At 44.9% G+C, this 23,548-nt stretch overlaps 1 protein-coding gene across 2 annotated transcripts; it reads left to right on the forward strand.

The window, feature by feature from the left end:
- The first annotated feature begins 262 nt into the window (after positions 1 to 262).
- Positions 263 to 23,449, forward strand: rtn1a (reticulon 1a). Of its 2 annotated transcripts, none has more exons than XM_086181570.1 (9): positions 263 to 694; positions 11,081 to 11,797; positions 12,188 to 12,877; positions 19,465 to 19,672; positions 19,747 to 19,885; positions 21,264 to 21,333; positions 21,667 to 21,713; positions 21,797 to 21,855; positions 22,580 to 23,449. In XM_086181570.1, exons 1-9 carry the CDS (start codon positions 472 to 474, stop codon positions 22,620 to 22,622), a joined length of 2,196 nt encoding a protein of 731 aa, XP_086037696.1. In that variant the 5' UTR covers positions 263 to 471; the 3' UTR covers positions 22,623 to 23,449. The 2 variants fall into 2 exon arrangements, with proteins under 2 accessions (XP_086037696.1, XP_086037697.1); XM_086181571.1 differs by lacking the exon at positions 263 to 694 and adding an exon at positions 7,204 to 7,294.
- The last annotated feature ends 99 nt before the right edge of the window (positions 23,450 to 23,548 follow it).

Consider the following 23,548-nt stretch of genomic DNA (forward strand, 5'->3'; position numbering starts at 1 on the left):
GACTTCATAAATCATCACCCTTGAAATGGTCACGTTTCAGTTTTTAGTCTAACCCTGTTGATATCGCCATATTTGTAGTTCAGCAAACGTGTGTTCAGAATGACTTCGTCGCTTCAACATACTTCAGCTGCTGACATTGATAAATGCCTAATCTGTAGGCATAAAATGTCTTTCTAGTCCGACACTGGCCCAAATAAAGTGCCAGCCCTGAGCCTCACGGACACCATGACGTCAGCGCTGGAGCAGTGAACTAAAACAATCAACCCCGCTCCTCTCCTCCTGCTCCCCGAGCGACCGCACCGCCTCAACTGTGGCGTCTACACACCCCAGACCCATCTGACAGACGCCAGCAGCAGCAGCAGCAGCAGCAGCAGCGAGCCGCATCATCGTGTCTTCGTCTCCGCCATCCATCCTCGTCTACTCTTATAGCTGCTCTAGCATCTGCCCCTCTGTCCGACAACAGCGAGAAGCATGTCTGCTCAGTCCGGAGAGGAGCTAGGCTCGGAGGGGAAGTGGTTTAGCGATGACAATGAAAGGAACGGCCTGTTTGGAAACACGCCGACCCTGCTCGACGATCTACGTGAAGAATACAAGGCGAGAGGTGGCGATGCGCCCAGCGACCTGGATCAACAATTTCATCTTTTCCAAGACGACGGGAAAAGGCCTCCCGTTGCTATGGAAACTGCATCTACAGGTAAAGCGGGTAGTTAATACTTATACATCGTTAACTACATTAATTTGACCGGTTGTCAACAAACCTAAAAATTTAGACGCAAAGAAGAAAAAAGCTTGGTGCCGTCGGCAGCGTTGGAGGAGTTTAAACTTCTGGCTTTAAAACACAGACATCAGCTGTGGCAACGAATCTAAACATATCAGACGTTTTCAAAGTGGATCGGTGGCAGGGAAACATGCGGTTGTGACCCAGTGTTTCCTTGCTCTGCATGGCCCTTTTTGTTGATGAGATCCAGGCAGGACGCATGAGATAGCCTGTTGAACTCTTTAATGGCCTCGGGCATGTCTGCTGCACCTGCTCTCACATGCAGGCCTGTTTTTGTTTTTTTTTATTATTGAACGATAAAGAAACGAGGCTTATAGAGGGGATGACGCGCAAGACGGCAGGCCCCATAGCTTCATAGCCAGATTTAAAATAACACTAATCCTCTAAAGATTGTATTAGTGCAGCAGATACAAGTAGTAAACACGATGAGGGTTGCACAGATCGCTTATTCCAAGAACTTGCTGATGTTTATAGAGGCAGTTTTCATATACGTTCATTTTTATTCATCCTTTTCTGCACAGGAAATCTTGTAGCCCGATATCACACCATCTTATTGACAGATCTTTGTCAACAAGGCAAATATTGGCTGATATATCGGTCTATAATACCTAAACGCAGTGACAGAATTCCTGTTTTGGTGTTTCCAATATTATTACTTGTAGAGGACAGCATGAGGTTTAGTGTGAGGATCTACGTGTCAGCTGTCTTTGCTGAGTGTTGTTGTCGTCAGAGGGTAACTATGACAGCAAGGTCACAGAAGTAGCAGAAAGAAAGTCACATCGCAGAATTTAAACTTTCTCTCACATAAGAGGATGCCAGAAACAGTGTTTATGTGGGAGCATCTTGCAAGACCTCCGTTCCAAGATCTGCGCCGCACAGCTCGGCTCATATGCTATTTTTAATCCTGAAGAAACAGGGCTCACTATTCGCTTGGCGAGCAAAACTAGAGCCCGGCACTCTCATTCACGAATTCACTGAAAAATTCATGAGATGATGTTTAAAAAAAAAAAAAAGAAAGAAAAAAAAAAGCTGCCTAGTTCCCTCTCTTTGTTGCTTGGTCTTTTTCCATTGGCTGCAGTGAGACCAAGACAATTAAAAAAAAACCAACAAAAAAACTGTCTATGGATCAAGAACAACACCTTAATTTAATACAGGCTTTAATGATCTGAGGCAATGAAAGATATTTATTAAAAAGAGCCAACTTTACATAAAATTGTACAGATAAAAATGAAGCAGACTGTAAAATGTGTGAAATGATGAACTGTCTAGTCAGAGTTTGGCCCACATGTTCTAGAAAGTCAACAAAGCTCTAGTTTCCTTGCAGTGTGCCAGACAAGCTCCAAAGTGAGTAGGTGCTAACACACACACACACACACACGGATTGTGTTTTGATTCCTAAATGAGTGTATTGCTAAGAGACCCACGGTAGTCTACTCCGTCTCCGAGGTTCTTGGTGGTGAAACAGTGTGGATCTCATCACATCTAGCAGCTCTTGACCAGACATGTTGCAGTCAGCTCTCATCCCCGTCAAACACATTCCCGCTCACACTTTCCTCCTCTGTGCTGCCGCTGGAAAAATCACAAAAGAAGAACTCTGAGCGGTCTGCAGTGTGAAACTCTATCCGTCTAAATGTCTAGAATTGCCTCTTTAGGTAATCGAACTGCTCCTGGCCTAAATCTTATTGATTGCAGCTCTATTGGGTTACAGGACACAACCTTAGTCGGGAATGGCAGCTTCTTTTTCCACTGAATTTCCCTTTTTGAGTCTTCAAGACAATTATTGCTGTATCATGACCAAGAACATGTCTGAATTTGTTATAAAAACACACCGTCAAGCTGGTTCGCAGCAGATGGTGTGTGTGATTGCTGCTCTGTGGTAGAGAAGAGGCGTACATGTGAGTACTTCGAAACAAACCCAATCAAGCCACAGTAGCTCTGTCTTGACGAAGTGCGTCAGTCATTAAAATGTCTCCCACAGTCCAGCGGGCCCCGTGGATGGTCCAGACTCTCTCCCTCTCGGTGGCGAGGATGAGGCAGCATATGTCTGGCTCGCTCGTATCTTTCATAGATAGAGGAAGCACTTAGTGGATTGGCTGGACTGCCTAAGCCTGCACAGTGCATTTGTGCCTGTAGCGGGGAGAGAGCTCTGCTCCTGTTCCCAGGGGGGCGGCAGTGCTAGGTCTTTTCAGACTCCGGGATAAAGATGCAAGATAAAATAGGGGAAGAGGACAAGGGAGGGGGGGGGGGCGGCTTAATGGCGAGCGAAGCGAGTTTGTGATGGGACGGCTGATAGTTCAAGGGGAAATATAAAGACGAGTCCTTCCTGTCTCAGACACCTGTAGTCATGGAGCTTTACCTCACACAGGCAGTCGGAGGAGAGGTGTTTGAAAAATGTCCACCACATGTTGTGATTTAAAAATAATTCCAAACATCATCAAGACTTGCTGCTAGATTTTCTACATTTCTAACATCCCAGTGGAAAGGCAGCGACATCAGTATTAAGGCAAAAAAGAAAAGATGGGCATACTTGTCTCCGCTTCCTGTAACTGTATAAAAATGATACATTTGCCATCTTGCTCAGAATCCCTGTCATCTTGGAACCAGAGTCTGCGCTGTAGTTCTCAGGGGATGATAATTTCTGTCTGCTCTTATGCACAATTTCCACCCATAAGACTGTAGGTACCCACGTGATTACCAGTGCATCACTACACCCTTTTATGTCATCAAATTATAGCACAATTCCAATAAAACCAAAAGGGGGCAGGGCATATAATGAGGTGTTTTTGCTTTGTCACATGTAGCGGAGACGGAAATCTAAAAAAAACAAAACAAAACCTGGAATCCCAAGAGTAGGCACGACTAACAGACTGAAGCAAGACTGAATAAACTTGATTAATCAGACGCTCTGATGAAAACTGACATGGAAAACGGGTCTAAAACAACAAGGAATAATGTGTGAGACTGTGAGGGCAGGGAGCTGGTAGGCTGAGAGTCGAGGGGAACAGGCTCAGACTAATCAAGTAATGAGACGCAGCTGAAGACAATAACAGAATTACAAGCAGCATAAACACAGAAGGGAATTGGTTTCAAAGTAAAACAGGAAATGAGAACAATGAAAAAACAAGCTGAGAAACAGAGGAAAATGAGATCGAAACTGAAAATTCTCAGCAGTCCACACAGGATTGTGACACGCTTCGGGGGGGCAGAGCCAGACGATTGCCAAATTTTTGGTCAGAACAGCGTTAAAACCTTGGCTATTTTAATGCAGGAAAAGTCCATTGTGGACTTCCTTGTATGTGCTGGCTTTGGACAAATGTATGCTTACACTTCCCACCCACTGCCACTCTTTGTGCTAAGCTAGCTAGCAGCCTGTCTGTCGCATGTCTCTAATGCACACACACACACACACACACAGAAAGGTATCTATCTTCTTGCCTGGTTAAAGGGAGGTTTGTCAATGGATCCCTTAAAAGTTGTTGCATTCCTTTAACTTACGTTTTCCCCTCCCTTCATCTCTTGTCCTGCTTTCTCTGCTGCTCCACAGGTTTTCTCCTGTCCTTTCCACTTCACTCTCTCGTAGCGTACCCCGAGAACCAAGCCGTCCGCTCGTTCGCTCCACGGCAATTCCTTGTTTCACAGGTCCGCTGAACGTGCATTCCTACTTTCCCCACCACTGTTCCGGAGGAGTTAGTGGTCATAATTTGAGCCACGCTGGACCGAGTGGAGGCCTGGACTGCATGGGTGTCCATTGATTTCTTATTCCAGTCTGAAACTCATGAGATTTGGGGTTTTAAGAAAACATTCATGGTTGTAGCGCTAGAAGCCAAACCCCCCCCCCCCCCCACGCCACTCTTGACTCACTTATTTTTTTTTGTTTGCCGTCACATGATCCATCTTTTGCAGTCCATGAAAGTGTCATAAATAATAGTTTAACAGTACAATGGCACAAAAACAACAATGAACAAAGATAGCGAGAAATGGATTGGGGTTTGACTTGAATTCATCAATGGAGAGGAACATTGGATTTCCATAGTTTCGCTGACAAAAGCAGTCTAGCGGCTCCACTGAAGGGCACAACAATAGAGCACTACCCCTATCTTTAAATCATAATTTTTCTTTCATCCCTTGTGTTTACCCTGAAAACAATTAGGAGCCAGTACGTGAAACGTGATGCTTCTGTCTGTGTCCTGCTCTTTAGCCTGTGGGCATGAATCCCAGAGCAGACTATTGCAGAACTACTCATGGGATTAGATAAGAGCATTTACAAACAGTGTAGTCAATCTTCATTTTTATGTGCTGGTCATCGTAAACGTGACTCGCCTCTGACTGGCAGAGTCTGCCTGTGCAATTAGAGAGGAACGTCAATCCAAAGTTACACTAAATTGACAGTTTTGACCCAAAGTAGACAGCTGGCAGACACTCCTCCCTCATCCTCTCCAGTCAACCATAAATCTCTATCCAAGCGAAGAAAAATACGATCAATACCGGGAACGACAGGCTCCCTAAGTACCCACAGCTTCCAGATCTGAATGGTAGCAGATGAGCTTTTATTTTAACAGCCTCCAGATTGATTTATCTTTGTCAAAGGCCGTTGGAACAACAACATTTGCTCTGTGTGGCCTTAAGCGATTTTTTTTTTTTTTTTTATCAAAGACTGGTGGATATACTTACGCTTCTTACAGTAATTGTATGTTTCTATTGTCTGGGATCGATGCAGCTTAGAGCAGTCGAATCCCTCGGCACAGCTGTTCTCTTATCGACCTCTGCTAGTAATTTTGTTTGTACCTTGGTTCTCGTTTTAGATGGCCTTTGTGCTCTACATTTTCCTCGACTTCGCAGACATTAAAGTGGGACAGTTAGCGACAAGTACTCTTGTGTTTGGTCTGCCAAGGATAACGTAATCAATACATTATCATCACATAATGACTTATTATAGGAAATCCAATATTACGTCTATCAACACAATCATACTGTGACTTTTCCTGCCACTCTTTTTTTAGAGGTGAGAAATGAAGAGAAAAAAAATCGTTTTATCATTAGAAACCATTAATAAAGCGCCTCCAGTTTGGAGTGAAGTGCATATTTAGCAAATTATCGAGTGAAGTACCAGTTCGAGAGAACCATTACTCTTAAAATCACAAAGCTAGTATTTAAAGTCAAAGGCACAGATGGGATTGTGAAAGAAGAGCCCTGAAAGCGGCGCGATGGATTGATTTCCACAAGGTCATGGAGCGAAACAAAACTCCTGAAAGATAACACCACAGCGTAGAGGGTCGCCGATGGAGTAATTGAATCGTCACCATGCTGCAGATGTACAGATGTTCAAAAGCAAGACTGCTGGGGTTAATCATGGTGGGCAGGGGCAAAAATACTGCGTTGCTGTGAAGGGTTGAAGATACCATTGGACACTGCAGTCCAGGTAACCAACAGTACTTTTTAAGCACTGTTTTTCGGTTGGTTGCCTGACTTGAAGTCCTTGACTTTGGATTTTTTTTGTATTACATTTTTTGGTTTTACCAACGGAAGGCTTAGGTTCATGTGACTTCTTTGTACCTGTAGGTGGATTTGTTTTGCAGCAAAACTGAGTTGAGCATCAACATGAACAGACATTACACAATGACAACATTGAGAAAAGACAGACGCAACAAAAGCCAAAAGAAGCACTCGATACTCCGAGTCTTACTCATCAGAGAAAATACCACAAGGAGGTAGAAGAACTCTGGACAGGATCAGATCAAGATAAACTTAATTCTGTTGGTTCCCTTTAAAGTACCCCTCAAGTTCACGATCCCAGGAACGTGCAGCATCTGGAGCTAGCAGCTTCTGTCACTTCTCTGGACTTCCTGACTGCCAGCAAGAAATAATGTTCTATAGTTCTACAGCTTGTGTGTATGTGTGTGTGTGTGTGTGAGTGAGAGAGAGAGAGAGAGAGAGTCCATTTTTCATATTTATTTAATACATCTTGAATAAATGCAGTGGATCAGTGAAGTGTCAGGGACAACCCTGCTGTGCACCGAGTCCCACTTGCAGCTCGGGAAACCGTTCATTTGCCGTTCAAAGCAGTAATGTATTCATTTTTCTAACCAGGGCGCTTTTGATATTGTCTGAGCTCACATGTTTTTGTCGGTATACCCTGATAATTAGTAACACAGATTGTCAGGCTGCATTAGTTTCGGGGCTGCACAGGGGATAACAAAAGGACTGCCCCCTTCGCTGCACATCCACCACCAGGACTTTTTTATCTAACTGCAGCAGGCTTGCAGTGACATGATTATGTTGGGTGGCCACAGTGTGAGCTGAGAATTCCTCTGTTGTCACATCCAATCCCATCTGAGTGCAGTAAAGCGTTTGTCTCAGCCTTGTGGGTTTGTCCATGTGTCTGGGTGCTACGCCGTATCAGCAGATTCAAAATGCCCTCAATCTCAACACACCCAGTCTGTCCAGTCGTGGCTCAAAGCCGCTGCCATGACAAGCATCCAGCTTCCTAACTGATGCAGATGACTTATGCAATTGCTGGTGAGTTACTTTGTTGTTACGCTGAATGATGAAGAAAGGGAGAGTGAGAGAGGGGGCGTGTTGCCTACAGTTAGGACTCACCAGGATTACTGACAGTTCAAAGCTCCAGAGATCACCTCTCTTTACACTTTGTAGTGGCTCCGAGTGCTTCCCACGTCACCACAGTAGGTGTTTGTACAGTAAATCAGTGAGTGCTAGATTATGATGGTGTTGCCAGGGTGATGACTGAAGGGACCTATACCATGGTAGTGGACTAAGAGGATTACACATTGATTCGCTTTAGCTGTATGTCAAGGGCATTCATGTCACGGAACTGATTTGGGCTCAACAGCTGTGCCCGTCAATTTTATATCCTGCTGTTTGAGTCCTGTAAGACATCTGTGCATATCAAAATGTAAAATAAGTTGAAGCACTAGAGTGTCTGTTTTGCTTCTCCATGCTGTCACGGCACTCCTGTGCTCGTGTAGTCTGGGTTTATGTCAGTGTACTGTTGTAAGATGTATTGTTAATGGCTGTGTGCAAGCAGAGGGGGGAGCAGCAGCAGTAGGAAGGACAGCAGAGAGGAAGGGTGGTGGGGCTTTTAAGAGGAAGCAAAGGGAGGGACGGGACGTCCTGACCTGTTGGGTCTTCTGTCACTCCGTTTGCATCCACCAGAACGAACCCGAAGGCTGCGGTTTTAAATCTCCCCCCCTCGTCCAGCCCAGCAGCTGGATCCAGCCTATATATAGCACCATTTCTTCCCAGGGAGAAGGAGGGCTGGAGAGCAGGAGGAGGAGGAACCCTGGACTTATACACAACACAAATACTGTGTTTATGTGTGAGTGCTATGTTTACCCCTTTTTACATGTGTGTGAGCATGCATGTTTGGGGGTGTTTGTCTCTGGAGTTCTATGATTACAGGATGTGGGACATAAAGGACACTTGACCTCTGACCTGATGATTTAAAATAACTTTCCTATCAATCTGTCTCTTCCTGTTTTGCGGTTCATGTGTGCAGTTTATATGCATCACAAGCATCCTCCATGTTTCCCCTGCAACACTGATTCAGTGAGAATCTCCGCTAACACTAGCCGTCTTTGTCAGAATCTCAAAGTTATACTTCACCCACAAAGTCTATATTCCCTCTCAAGTACTCACAAATAGAGGTCTTGGGCTCAGGAAGACATTTTTCCTCCCTGCATCACCTCTTGTGACCACTCTCATTCATGGTTGTGCTAAAGAGAAAGTGTCACAGCTTTGCTTGAAACCGAAGCGTTTGTGGATTACTGGGCAAACAGCTGGATAAAAAAAGACACGGATTATATCAGATGATACACTTGAGAGTTTGTAAACAGAAATTTTTGGACAGTTTTGCTGTTGTTAGTTGCGTTAGCTTTTAGCTATGTTTCTTCCAATTACACCACGTTCCAAATTGGATTGAAGTGTCATAAACATTTAATTTTTGGTTTTTCAGTTAAACTCATGGATGGTATTGTGTCTCAAGGCTCTCTGGATCATTGAAATCAATCTCAGACACCTTTGATAGTAACTTTTGCCAGGTGAGCCCAATTAAAGGAAAACTACTTAAGAAGGATGTTTCACATTATTAAGCAGGTCACAGTTTTCAAGCAATATGGGAAAGAAAAAGGATCCCTCTCCTGCTGAAAAGTGTGAAACAGTGCAATGCCTTGGACAAGGAATGAAAACATTGGATATTTCATGAAAACTTAAACGTGATCATCGTACTGTGAAGCAATTTGTGGCTGATTGGGAGCACAGACGGGTTTGTGCAAATAAAGGCATAGTAAGGAAGGTTTCTGCCAGACAAATGCATCGGATTAAGAGAGCAGCTGCTAAATTGCAGTTACAAACCAGCAAACAGGTATTTGAAGCTGCTGGTGCCTCTTGAGTCCCACGAACCTCAAGGTATGGGATCCCCCAGAGGCTTGCAGTTGAATGTAAACCTACAATTCGGCCACCCCTAACCAATACTCATAAGGAGAAATGGTTGCGGTGGGCCCGGAAATACATGAAGACTAATTTTCAAACAGTCTCGTTCACTGATGAGTGCCGTGCAACTCTGGATGGTCCAGATGGATGGAGGAGTATAGCCACCATGACCCAACAAGGCTGCGACGTCAGCAAGGAGGTGGTGGAGTCATGTTTTGGGCTGGATTCATGGGGAGAGAACTGGTGGGCCCCTTTAAGGTCCCTGAAAGTGTGAAAATGACCTCTGCGAAGTATACAGAGTTTCTGACTGACCACTTTCTCTCATGGTACAAAAAGAAGAACTTAGCTTTCCATAGGAATATCCTCTTCATGCATGACAATGCACCATCTCATGCTGCAAAGAATACCTCTGTGTCATTGGCTGCTCGGGCATAAACGGAGAGAAACTCATGGTGTGGCCCCCTTCCTCTTCTGACCTCGACCCAATTGAGAACGTGCCTCAAGAAAAAGATCCATGAGGGCAGGAGGCAGTTCTTCAAAACCTATGACATTTTTTGAAACTATGTCGTGCCTTATAATTGGGAACAGTGGATTTTGAGTTTTTTTTTTATTTTAAAAAATAATACTGTTATCATTGAGAGGTTTGTTCAATACATTTTAAATTATACCCTAACGGTTGATGACTTGAAAATTATACTGACTGTCATTTGAATTGACTATTCAGGACAATCAGAGGAAATATAATTTGCATAATCATTTGGAACACGGTGTTCGGGATCACAAAGATGTGATGCTGTGGAGAAAATGCCTATGAATTCAAGACGCCTGTTGGTGAATACTCGAAAAGCAAAATACATCTTTGTTTCAGTACTAAAAATCGAGAAAATGAACGCATCCTGAATCAGCAATCAGTATCTCAAATCTTATTTTACCTGAATCTCACTCAAATAGCCTAAGAAAAATACATCGAAAATTGTTGGCCTGCCAAATACAGACACCAAAATCAATACCTTCAATTGGACGTGAATCGTTAACCGCACAAACAATTAACCAGAAATCAAACACAAAATGCAGCCACCACATTGTACAATCTTTTGACTCATTCTGTGGGGAATTCCACGATTACTGAGACCAACATCTGTTTTAAGTAGTCCTTGTATATTGATGCATAAAATTCTATTTATTTTTCCTCCAAGGCAAAAAATGAACAACTTTTTCCCCTCCGGTTATTCCCCGTAGATAACTAGTAATATTTGCACCTCTACTTAATATTTCAGTTGAATTCACCTTGATTTAAAAAATAATCTCTTTGCGATAACATTTTCTGTACTATGAACAATGGCTCTATGTACAGTAACTCGTATACTTGTTAAATATGTGCTTGGTGTGAATACAACCTAGCCTAGCATACACCATTTTGGGGAGGCTACATGCTGGTTTGCACCACAGTAAATTGTTCCTATCTCTGTTGTCAGGGGAGCTGCAGGATTAGTGATCACCGAGCAGAGATGTGACTGCGCTCTTTGCCTGCATGATTTAGAACAGACTCTGGTTGTGGCACTGTTGATTTTGGGTGTCTGAACAATGTCCCTTTGTCCTGCACTGGGTACAAGTAGCCTCTGTTACTGCTGCCTCACTGGTCTGCACAGCCAGTCGGACAGTGCTGCCCCCTCACAGTGCTACAGACTTTCTCCCTGGCAGCAGCACCAGCTGAAGCGTGGCCTTGTCTCGTCTAACTGGATGTTAGTGTTAGTGTTACTGTGTTTTAAGCAGCCTCCAATTTACAACTGTTGTCTGTGTGTCACCAGTGTGTCATCCTCACCATATTTCATGTCTTCCCTCTCTCTCTCTCGGTAGATGACCTCATGTCTGGCCTCTTTAGAAAGCCCATGAATGATGACGGGGATGTGTACACTTCCCTTCTGTCCAATCAGAGCTTCACATCAGGACGAGAAGCGTCCTACCTATCGGACAACCTGAAGTCTTCCTCTGGCTCCTCAGGCTTGGACCACTTCTCCACTGACACCTACAGCTTCAGCTCCAACACCAAGACAACTTCCAGCCTGGTTGATGACATGCCGAAGTCTCTGCAGGGTTTAGATAAGACAGAATCCTACAACTATATGGATATCAGCCACGGGGATGAGCGCCATGACCGACACCAGGGGGGTCAGCACAGCCATGATGACAAAGGCAAGACCACCCGTGACTCACTGGGCGGTTACATAGATAGGAACCCTGTCGGAGACGATGAGGATGAGGAAGAAGAGGAGAACTTGGGTCCAGCCCTGGGCTCTCACTCGTTCCCCTACGTCGAGGAGCCATCTGATGAAGAGCTGTCAGACTACCGCTCCTACCGGAACCTGGGGGGGACTCCGCAGACAGCCAGCCCTGTGAAGATCACCTTGACCGAATCTCATCTTCCAGCTGCCAAAGCCGACCAACAGCCGCACCCCCAACCAGTTAATGAGCATGAAAACGTTCTTAGTGTGGGTTTGCAGGGGGTTCCAACGGTGACGCTATCAGAGCCAGAGGATGACAGTCCTGCTTCCACTCCCAATGCTTCACCAACACGTAGGCAAAACATACACACACACACACACCACGTGTCACATTTATCATTGGATCCCTCATCATATCACATGTCATTTTGCATTATGATAGCAACTCACAGGGTATCTGCAAAAGCAACAGCAATGTGTAAAATAAGCAGGTGGAAATGTTTGTGACATTTAAACTATCTGCTAATACTTATAGTAATATTTAAAGTGAAAGCATAACATGTTATAGCACAGGTGATCATACTTTCACCTCTAGTAAGATGTATTTCCCATCCATGTTGCCAGAATGTATGCAATGATATGGAAGCACTTGTGTTGAACATATAGTTCCTGTGCAGCTACTCTGCGTCTTCTCTTGAATCATGAATGAAGACTTATTTTTGTCTTTATTCCATTTGTGCAGAAAAAGAATCCCCCTCTCATGACATGTTCAAGGCTGATGCAGTGAAGTCTGCGGTGACCAAAAGCAGTCCAGCAGGCTCAAAGGCCGGTGGGAAGGACCACGATGGCAGCAGTGCAGAGTCTGGAGACTCAGAGATCGAGCTGGTGTCTGAGGAGCCTCCCAAGGCCAGTAGCAACCCATTTGCCCCACCGCCTAAAAGCAAGGGTGCTTTCAGCCCACCAAACAGCCCCTTTGACAATCCCCCAGTCGCCAAGGGTGGTTTCAGCCTGGCTGGCAACCACGCTCCCCCCACAGCCTACAGCATTCTGAGGGAGGAGAGAGAGGCAGAGCTTGACAGTGATCTCTTCATCGAGTCTGCATCTGAAGAGAGCCCAAAGAGAGAACAGGGCTTCAGTGGCCCCAAACAAGGAGCCAACCCTCCCTCTCCCCTGGTTCCCAGTCCCTTCCCTCCCCGCAGTGCCACTGAGGCGATGCCAGCAGAGCCCCTCATCACAGACAAGGTCAAGACCCAAGTGAAACCAGAGGAGGATCGCTTCAGCAAGCCCAAGCCCCCTACTGCTGCCGTGCCCCCAGAGGTACGATCAGAGAGGCCCCACCAGGACGACATGTACAAGCACAGCCACGAGGGGAAAGATGACCTGGGAAAAGCTGCTGCCGCAACCTTCCTGGAAGGTTTTAACAAACAAAAAGGTTAGATAACTTTAGTTTCACTAAAGTAGTCAGCGTGTGGGTGAATGATGCAACATTGTAAAGAGCTTTGAGTGCCATTAAGGCAGAAAATATGGAGTCCATTTACTATTTAGAAGTGTACTGCTTTTCATAAAGTCTCTTTGAAGACATACCAGGATGTAAACATATGTCTTTTCATGGTTGCAGAGGACCTGCCATTCAGATTGAGAGCTCTCAGCGAGCATGGTGTTTGCTGGTGTGTATTTGTACCTGAGATAAAGAGCTATTATCAGAACCTCCCCCTAGAGATTAACAACCGTTTTTGAAATCATCAACAGCATATTTCTAATCTAATCACTTGCGCATTTCCTGAGTTTTTGTTTTCTAGTAGCTACCTGAACGGTGTTTGCACTGCTATTGTTTTTGCTGACAAGGCCTGGGAGTAAAAAGGATTGTTGAGGGAGATGGGATGTTCCACTGCTGTACGTGTGCTTCTGTTCTAGGTGGTGCGTGGGAAGTGCTTTTGTTGTGCTTTTTTTGAAGTCTGCTTCCCCCTGGTGGTGCATTTAAGGAAAAAAAAAATATATATATCAGTGAGAATGCATCCTGGCAATGCCAAGAGACTACAAAGTGACAATGTTAACTCTTTAAATGGCAAACTGTAACAGAAGATAATTGTAGATGTTGAAGGGAAAAGATCTTTGTGCATCTGGACAGCATCTGGCTCCTTATATCAAGCCTGGGATTAGATAGGTCAGACATGCCAGTCACAGTCAGCATGAGTTAATGCTGTCTAAGCTGCACATTTGATGTTTGCATGAGTATTTTGACTTCTCCTGGCTGCTCTCTCTATCCCTGTAAACAGTGAGTTTACATAATCCTGTGATGTCAAAACTGGGACACACTCCTTCGAAGGGGCTATGAAGGATTTCAGTTGAATTTCTGCTGCTTTTACTGATAAAGACATCGAAATGTCAAAATCAAGATGCAAATAAATGTTCGTTTTAGACGCTGTGTGGCCTCGAACCGGAGAGCTGCACAGATTTCCCACAAACTAATGAAGTTCCCTGCTCAGACAAAAATGGATGTTTCCAGATGATGAGTCAGATAAATAGTTCCCTTTCTTGTAAAATTTAACAAGCTCCTTCATGTTTTGTTTACTCACTGTAAGAAGGTTCTGGAAATGTTGAAAAACAGGTCACACATGTGTTTGTCCACCACTAGAGGGCGCAGTGAATCTTTGTCACCATTGCAGACTAGCCGATAATATTGTTTTCATCACTCAAGCGCACTTCCTCACCAGTTGCCATGGCAACAGTGATGGGGGAGCATGTTCCGTCTGGTTCAAAGAGTTTTTTTTTTGTTTTTCTTGACTGGTATTTGGCACTGAGGCCTGTCAAGGCTGCAGTGAGCAGAAGGTGTGAGGTGTGGCTGTCTGCAGGAGGGTGGGGGTGGAAGGGGTACCAGCACCCAAACTGTACACAAAGGAGGTGTTCTCTGCTCAACACTGACACCACAGTGACTGTGCAATTTATTCTGCCCTCAGCTTTTTTTCTGGTGCACAGCTTCTTACAGCTCAGTTTGCATTTCAAATATATTCTGGGGAGGAAACTGTAAAGCAGTAATACATCCTCAAGGCTCTTAACAACATTGTGCTGTAATGCACAACGTATCTCCTCATGAATTTTTGAAGCCCAAGCACTTCGCCTTCTCCATTCTCAGCGAGTCATAGTGGAAACAGCTATTTGAATCTATAACCACAACCTTAAATATTCTACTAATAAAGAGCAACAGCAGGTTGTCTGCCGTATTTATCCTGAGCAGCATGATCTTATGTCCAGCCACATTCAACTTCCAATAAACATCGCATCCCGTCTGGTGTGTAACATGACATCAGACTTTCAGAGGCGCTCTTACTGACTACGCAGCATGTGGTGGTATGTGGTATAAATAGCTAATGTTATGTTCTCAATGTATTAATCGGCTACAAGGAAAACCATGGCGGCATCAAAATATATGGGGGACAATCTTTTGTTAACATTTTCACTATGATGCTGAGGTCGGGGGCCGGAGGTCTGACTGACTTCTTTCTCGATCGCTTTGATGCTCTGTGACATCATCTGAGTGTGAACTATCACGCAGAGATAAAAGTCAGAGCCTTGAGACCAAAATCAGAGACTTGTCAGAAAGGTTTTGTGAACCCATAGCCCCTCAAATTCCAGTAAACTTGCATGAAGCAACCATCAGCCAGTCGTGCACTGTCCTATCTAGCGGTGGAGGACGCTATGATGTCATCAGTACACAACTGTCATTACAGCTTGCACACATAATCACAAAGACAACAACCTTGGGTCTGTTCTAGCAGAGGCTAGACATCAAACCACTCAAATCAGGCGCTGTGGCCTCTAACCTCGTTGTTTCTGAGACTCGGTCAAGGCTTTTATTGTGAAGGCTAGGGTTCCATCCCGTTCCAAGAAAAAAAAAAAAGCTTAGCCTCCGACTATCACCACCCACCCTCTCACCCGCTTAGGCTCTTAATCATTGCATGGGTGGTTTGCTGCAGCAGCAACTGTGATGTAGTGTTTACAATTTAACTCCCCCCCACCCCACCCTCCTCCTCCTACACAGACACACGTTCTCCGTTCCCCTCTGTTCTCGACCGAGCTGCTCCACAGCATCAGTCTGTGTGCTCCGCGAGCCGGCAGCACCTTGGAAACCTTTTCCTCCCTCCCTCCCCTCCTCCCTCTCTGTCATCTCAGCCTCTCTCCCGCATCCTTTTGCGACCATTCATGCCTTTTCTGGGATGAGTGAGTGAGACTGTGCCGAAGAAGGAGACAAAGAAGAAAACGGAGACGATAAACAGAGAGAAAGAGAGAGACAAAAACAGGAAGACAAGCGATCAGCAGCAGCATGCAGGCCACTGCAGACGTGACCAAGAAGGAGAGCTCCTGGAGCAGCTGGAAGGGCCAGGGTACTGATGTGCTTACTGCTATTTATCTGTCTTATGTGTCTGTGAGAGATAGACTAGTGCCTCTGCATGGACCTCAAATATTCATGACACTATAGGGATCTAGGCTTCTGTGTGCGCTTGTGTGTGTTCTTTACTTGTGTATCTCTGTCATTTTGGTATTCGCTGTTACCTGTGTCCCCTTTAAACGGACACGCCCTAATGACAGATCAATTTTGCTGCATGTGTGTGCATCCCAAGACAAAAAAAGAAAACAACAAAGAAGAGAGGGTGGGAGACGATGTTTTCACAGCGGCATGCTGGGAGCCATCTGTTTGGAGTGCATGTTAATATGGATGCCAGTGTTGTGGACTAAAGCGTGCCATTGTTATCACCCTCCCCACTTCGCAACCATGCAGGGGAGCTGGTTTTATATGGCGTATGCTCTGCTTTTGTGTTAACGAGGCAGTCGGAGCATCCAAACGGCACTGACAGACTGTCTCCATGGTAACCAGGGCACACCCATCCTGATTACATCAGCTCTATCTCCTCAGCTGCCATGGCACCTTGCAGAGACTGGGCCGGAGAAAAGCCGCCTCCGTCTGGCTGTTTTTGTAGCATGGAGGGCTTGGAAAGGGGACCATGAGAGAAAATGGCGCCCCTTCCTCCTGCCGGGTGGTGGTGTTACTATCTACCAAATTTTTAAGTTCAGGAGGACAGAGGAGATGCGATTGCTCTGCTAATTACACCCAAACAGAAACCAAAACAGTCCTTTTAAAAGCCTTCCACAGTCAAGATCCCACTTTTTAAGAGTGTCATTAACCATTTCGCGTCTGTGTCACATGTCCACACCATGATCCCACAAAGCGGAGAGTCAGGATGAAACTGAGCAGATTTATTTTCCACACGTCACCTTGAGGCAAAAGTCATTTTTATGTTTAGTCATTCTCAGTCACCAACAAGCTGCACAAGAATATTGACAGGCATGCGGCAGTGAGTTCACTATTGAAGATGACACATAACTGATAATAGTGTCTCCAAGGCTTGAAGACGCTACACGCCAAAGTGGCTCGTCACGTTTGTGGTCACCTTTCATTGACCAACTGAGTTAAGTATAAAATACGAGATGTTTCACAGAGGAGTTGCGATTTAGTGGCACAATTATGGCAGCCAGCAAGGAGTGGAGTTTAAATGTTGACATTCTATTATCATGTAACTCAAACAGTTTCCCCTTTACTAATAAAAATTGCGTGTTCTTAAGGCGGCGACTCAAGTCCTACATTTAAAGCCGGTTGGCAGCAGAAGTCCCTTCGCATGTTTGCTCGCTCCGGCTGATGGCTTGTTTGAGGCCACAAGGAAGTCTTCAGTGATTTAATGAGGTCAGGCTAAACTAGTTTCACTACAGAAAAAAGGGGAGGGGGGGGGAAATCATTATTGTCACTGGTGTTAATAATTTGCTCTGGTTTTCACTCTGTGATGACTATAACAGGAAGACTCTCAACATCCCGTGTCACTGCATGGGATAATAACCTGGCTGTGGTTGCTACTGTCACCATAGAACACACGTTCTTGACTGGACAATTCTCAGCCGTCTGCGTGCACCAATCAAAGACTAACTGCCATGATATTAACTGCCATTGTCCCTTTGTGCTCCACAATGAAGGGAGTGGCTCAGGTCTTTATGGGGGTGCACAGACAGACACATCATGTACCACTGATTCCCCAGATTCACTGCAAATGAATCTCTCTCTCTGTTCCCAAAGGAACGCTCGCTCTCTCCCCTCCTTCGTCTCTCAGCCCCTCCCTTCCTTCTTCCCTCTCCCTCACTCTATGTCTATGTGAGTGGTGGGGAGAAAATGGAGCATGGTAACTATGGCAACTGCATCAGGCAGGTGCTCAGCAGATCTATTGTAATAAGAGCAGTGAAATATGGCTCCAGTCATTTCTGCAGCTGCCCAAGTGATCCGGTCTTTATACATTGAAGTCGCTACTTGGCAGTGCGACTGACGTGCTGCCGGAGCATACAGAGACTGTTTGTATGTGCATGTATGTGTGCAGGATTGCAATGTGGTTCTTTGGCAACCGCACCCAATAAAGCCCCCCCCCCCCCCAGTCCCATAGCTCAGGCGGTTCCTGATTTGCTGGTGTACCAAAAGACCCTCCTCTCCTGTGCAGGGGGGACTCCCCCTCTGCTGCTCTCCTTTTGTCCGTGAATAAAGCAGCTGCCTCTTTCCCTGTTCAGCCATGGGAGCCGCAGGTCAGTACACGCTTCTACTGCGCTCGCTAAAGCTTTTCAGCCTGCCTGCAGTCTGTGCAGCACATCACGAGGCACAGTCGCCACTCCACACCTGTGTTTTCTTGAGCTGGTGTGTCTGTTGATGTGTCTGTTGCTGGATGAGCTTCCCGTGTGTGTGTGTGTGTCTGTGTGTGTCTCACAGCATCTCTAGTCAAATGAGGAGCAACAGGGAGGAATGTTGCATACTGACAGATCATGTTCTTCCTGAATGAGTGTGTCTATACAGTATGGACATCTATAGAGTGTGTGAGGGTGCTGGTAGGTAAGCTCATCCATGGTTTATTCTCCATTAAAGAGACAGTACATCGCAGCTCAGATTCACATCGTCACAGTGACTTTTTCTGCCAACCAGGTTCCAGCCTGCCTTTTTGGTATCCACAGATGCCTTTTCAGAGGACAGCAAAGATGGCCGTCATCACTATGCTGTTCACAGCTCCACAGCTAAAATTAGAGCAGGCGAGCAGTTGGGCAGCTAAGAGAGAAAGAGAAGAACACCCGGGGGGATCTCAAGAGCGATTCTCCCCTTCTGACACTGTGACATGATAACGGTTCTGCTCGGGTCCCTGTGACATGAAGGATTAGCAGCCATCAGTAGCAACAGATGAATGATCTTCTACTGTTGTGAGGTGTCACTCTGAGCTGCAGTGGTGGAGGCAGCTGGGTCAGCAGAGGTGAAAAAGACAGCCGACTGTTCTCATGGTAACAGGCCAGTGTTTCCAGCACCATGACCGCCACCTGGCTAATCCACAGCTATTACTTTCCTCTCGGATTTAAGGCCCCACTAAGCAAAGCAGACGAGATTGTTTGGAAGGAAGTAAAACAGCTACAGTGCTAGTGTTGTGAAGATACTGCATTGAAGCATCGTCATCCCTCATCACTGACCGCTGAGCCGCTTATCTGGCCAGGTCACATTGAACCGTTATCTATGAACTGCTGATAGCGCTTCTATTTCTGCTGCTGTTTTCACTGAGCTACGGGTCAATCATTAATTCTGTTCCAGTGTAGCTTCTGCTGTTTCTGTGTACGTATGAGACCAAACCAGGTGCTGCTGGTGATAGAACTTGTTCTCCATGTGAGAGTCAGCCATCTTATCAAAGGTCACTCTATATATAGGGGTCAAGGAACTGAAGCGACAAGTCACTGCTTTTAGGAGTGAGGAAGTTGGGTTAAACTGAGTCACGTGACAGCAGAAATCTCTGAGGAGTTGTGAACAGATTCCAGTTATTTGACCCAAATGTGGGGTGTGTAGCACAAAGCAGCAGATTCCACTTTGAAAAGAGTACAGCCATCGATGTGAGGTCTCGATCATGCTGTGCAGGGTTTAACCCCCGGTTGTCCTTGTCCCCCCCACACACTTCTTCATAGCTATTGACCTGCTGTACTGGAGGAATGTGAAGCAGTCGGGGGCCATGTTCAGCAGCGTGCTCCTGCTCCTCTTCTCCCTGACCCAGTTCAGCGTGGTCAGCGTCGGAGCCTACTTAGCCCTGGCAGCCCTCTCTGCCACCATCAGCTTCAGGATCTACAAGTCCGTGCTTCAGGCCGTGCAGAAAACTGATGAGGGACATCCTTTCAAGTGAGTCACATTGCCTTGGTGAGAAGGTCATTAAAAGTCTCCTGTGTACTTAAAGTTTCCGTATTTGTTTCTAGATCCTACCTGGAGATGGAGATCGCTCTATCCCAGGACCAGATTAGTAAATATGCTGACAAGATCCTGCTTTACACCAACACTTGTATGAGGGAGCTCCGCAGGCTTTTCCTCGTGCAAGATCTGGTTGATTCTTTGAAGGTTCGTTTCACACAAACGCTCTTTGACTTCTGCAGGGGTGATGCTTCAGTAACTACCAGGCAGGCTGGTCCACTAGCAGAGCTTTTAGACCGAAAATATGATCTGTGTATTGATCTGTCATCAGATGATAAATCGTCTGATCCTGCTGCTGTGTTTACTTTTCCATTAGCATACGGTCTTCGTGCAGTTTTTTAGGGCCTGAGCCCGAAGGTATTACAAGACCCGATTAAGTTCGCTGTACACACTCAAACACAAAATGACACACAAAACACTATCCCACACTAAAAGTAAAAACGCACACAGGGACATGGGCGGGGGGGGGAGATACCATTCATTTAACCTGGCAAAAAAAAAGGCCTTCTGTTTTGCTTCGTATTATTCTTTCCTATTCTGCCGCCACTTTGACGCTTCTTTTGACCCCCTAGACACACTCAAAAACTCACCAAAACCTGCACGCAAATCTGGTCTGGCAAAAGATTCGATAATCCAAAAAAAAAAAAAAAAAAGTAAAAAAATACCTCAATAGCACCACCTAGGGAGAGTCAAATGCATTTATGCCCCTAACTGCCTTTAGGAATGTCGTACAGACATGGAACCAATACCAATTTATTCGTGTCATCAAGTCGCACAACTCATACGTGACACCCCTAACCTAAAACCAACACAACGTCCACAAAATGGACAAAACTGTCAAAATGAGGATGTTTACACAACCCGAAGAAATGCTGTGTCCTCCGAGGCCTTTGATGGTATCGCTTCCAAAATTTAATACATGACTCGGGACACTTTGAGGACCAAAAGTTAAGGAAATTTCTTTAATTGTTCCTTCATTTTTTTTAAACTCATGAATTGATCCATTTTGGTGGATGTGTCCAGTTTTGCTCAGGCCACGCTCTCACCACATAAAGCTTCTGGTTCCTGCCTCGCTCCAAGGACAGATATCTTCCATTTTTACCACCTGTTGCAGGGAGCATATGCGCAGTCGGAGGCCAGGGCTTGATGTCGCATGCTTGGGCTGAGCAATACGACAAGATCATGATTATTATTCTCTGAAAAGGTTTGTACTGTAAAAATGCAGAATTATTAAAGGGACAGTCTCTCGGTGATGGTTACATTTTTGATGAACTGCCCAGCAGTATCTGTGGCCTATATTGTAATATCAATTAATTGGCCAGTCTTAGTTGGTGGGCTCCCAGACAGCCTCCAGATGTGGTCATGCAGATCTAAACACATCATGAACATCTGTTTTTCCTCGCCTGGATAACATTTCTGGATATAGGTCACATTTTAATACCACGGGGTCTTATACTTACACTGCAGATTTCATAGACAGTGCCAATGTAATGTTTTAACAGTACTTTTATTCCATGTGTTTCAGTTTGCTGTTCTAATGTGGCTGCTGACCTATGTGGGCGCTCTGTTCAACGGCCTGACGCTGCTCATCCTAGGTGAGGTTCCCGCTGCTGATGTGAATGACAGCTCAGCCTTCAGTGTGTCAGAAATCACCTCCAGAGGAGAAGCAGCATGTGGTTACTTCCTGTCAAAAGTAGTGAATAGAATGTACTCCTATCTGTCATCAATGAGAGGCACAGCTTGTTATCATCAGTGTATTAGAAATCTACGTATCAGACACCATTGTTGATCATGTTGAGGGGCAGTTGACTTTTCCAGTTTACCTAAGATAAGTGTCATTGGTTGCCGTGTGCCGCGAGCCCTGCTGACACAAATGTTTGAGCATGTTGGTCAGAATACTGTAACAGCTCTGAACTCTGCTTCCACAGCTGTGGTCTCCATGTTCACCATGCCTGTGGTCTATGAGAAACATCAGGTAAAGACTTGGAGCTTCAGGACATTCATTATTATGTCTGAAAAACATGCACCAATTAAATGTTTTGTTTTCACTGTTTTCAGGCACAGATTGATCAGTATGTGGGATTAATACGGACCCAGGTCAACTCTGTGGTGGGGAAGTGAGTGTGACATTCAGACTTTGTTCACATAGCATGGAAGAGAAAGCCAAGTCCAGAATTTATCCTGTGAGGGCTTTTTAACTGACGGAATTCCAATCATGATCTGAAAGAGCAGCTTCTCTGAGCTGGAACAGCTGGTGAGGTGCTAAAATACCAGCGAATTCCAGGAGTTGAAGCAAAATGCTGCCCAAAATTTGCTATTCAAGTACTCAAAATTAAGTTTAAAAGCAAGTCATGTGTCTTTAGCGTGAAACTAATGGCGAATGATGGCTAATTAAAGCAAAACAGTTTGAAAATGTAAACTTACAAACCCACGAATGCATTGTCTGGAATGATTCAGGTCTTGTTTTTCCAGCCCTCTGCTCAGCAACCCAAAAGTAGCTCAAAACCCACACTTGCACTTCTGGTTTGGCACTTGATCATGGTAGCACCAAACTGTAAATGACTAAGTTTGCTTGTTTTAGGCTCAAATTGAAGTTTTAGAAAGGTGTGGAGGCTAAAATGAGCATTTATGCAGCAACAATTTTAAATATCGCTTCTATCATAAATAGAAGACAATTTTTGAACTCGCCTCTAACATTTGCAATTTTAGTAAAAACTGACAAGCTGGATCGATTGACTTCCAAAAACAAAAAAGGAATGGAGGGTGCTCATGCTCTAAAACAGGAAGCAAGTTTCCTGTACTATAAGAGACACAGTTGTGAGACTTGTTTTCTCTGTTTAGGATCCAAGCAAAAATCCCGGGGGCCAAGAGAAAGGAGGAGTAGACCTATTGGGTCTCAGAGAAGCTGACAGTCCGGTCCAAAACGGAGGCAGGCAGCTCGCTCACTGTTCAAGAGCCTGGTTATCATCTGTGGGATGTAGTGCTTTGTCATCTTGGTGTTCTCTAAAAGCATCCACTGGAAAAGCCTTCACCCTGTCTATAGCAGCCACTAACACACAAACACACGCACATAATCCTGTTTATAGGTAGACACAAGTCGAAAACAAAAGAAACTGACTTTTTTGTGTTGCTTATTATGAAGTGCATGAAGTCGAGCCTTGGGTAAATAATATTTGATATCTTTTTGTGCAGTTTTTAAGTCATGCTACATTTTCGCTTTGCAGTGCTCACCACACACACTCACACTGTATGGTCCAGCACAAAAAAAGCTAAATGCCCACAGACGTGCTCTTGCTGCCAGTGTTAAATACTGCTTAATGTTTGAGTTAGCAGATGGGGCTTCTCTCAGTATATGTCAATATATATAAATATCAGAAATGATTTCCTTTTGGTGTTTCCAAGCACAAAATAATTTAACAATATGCGTCTTAGATGTGGTAATTGTAGGGTTTTTGCTTTTGTATTACCATATGGAACAATACACAAACTCATGTTTTAGGTACTGTTGTACAAATACTATGAAGACAAGGAGTATCTGGTGATATTTAGCTTGTTTGAATAACTGTCCAACTTTGTACTATGTTCAGCTATACTCTGTAGTTCTTTAGACCCTGGACTCTTTAACTATTTGCACTTACAGTATGTATTTAATTACAAGAATAAGAAAAATAAATGTACCTTGATGTATACCACCTCCTCAGCCAACTTCTTGACACGTTCATGTGTGATATTAGGTAAGTTTGAGGTCCCAGCACCTAACACAGCTACGTGGAATTGACAGCATATATTGGAGAACGTTTGCGGTGTAGT

Source organism: Aulostomus chinensis, chromosome 17, assembly GCF_037954235.1.
Source record: "Aulostomus chinensis isolate RoL2024-O1b breed Wild chromosome 17, RoL_Achi_v1.0, whole genome shotgun sequence".
NCBI lineage: Eukaryota > Metazoa > Chordata > Actinopteri > Syngnathiformes > Aulostomidae > Aulostomus > Aulostomus chinensis.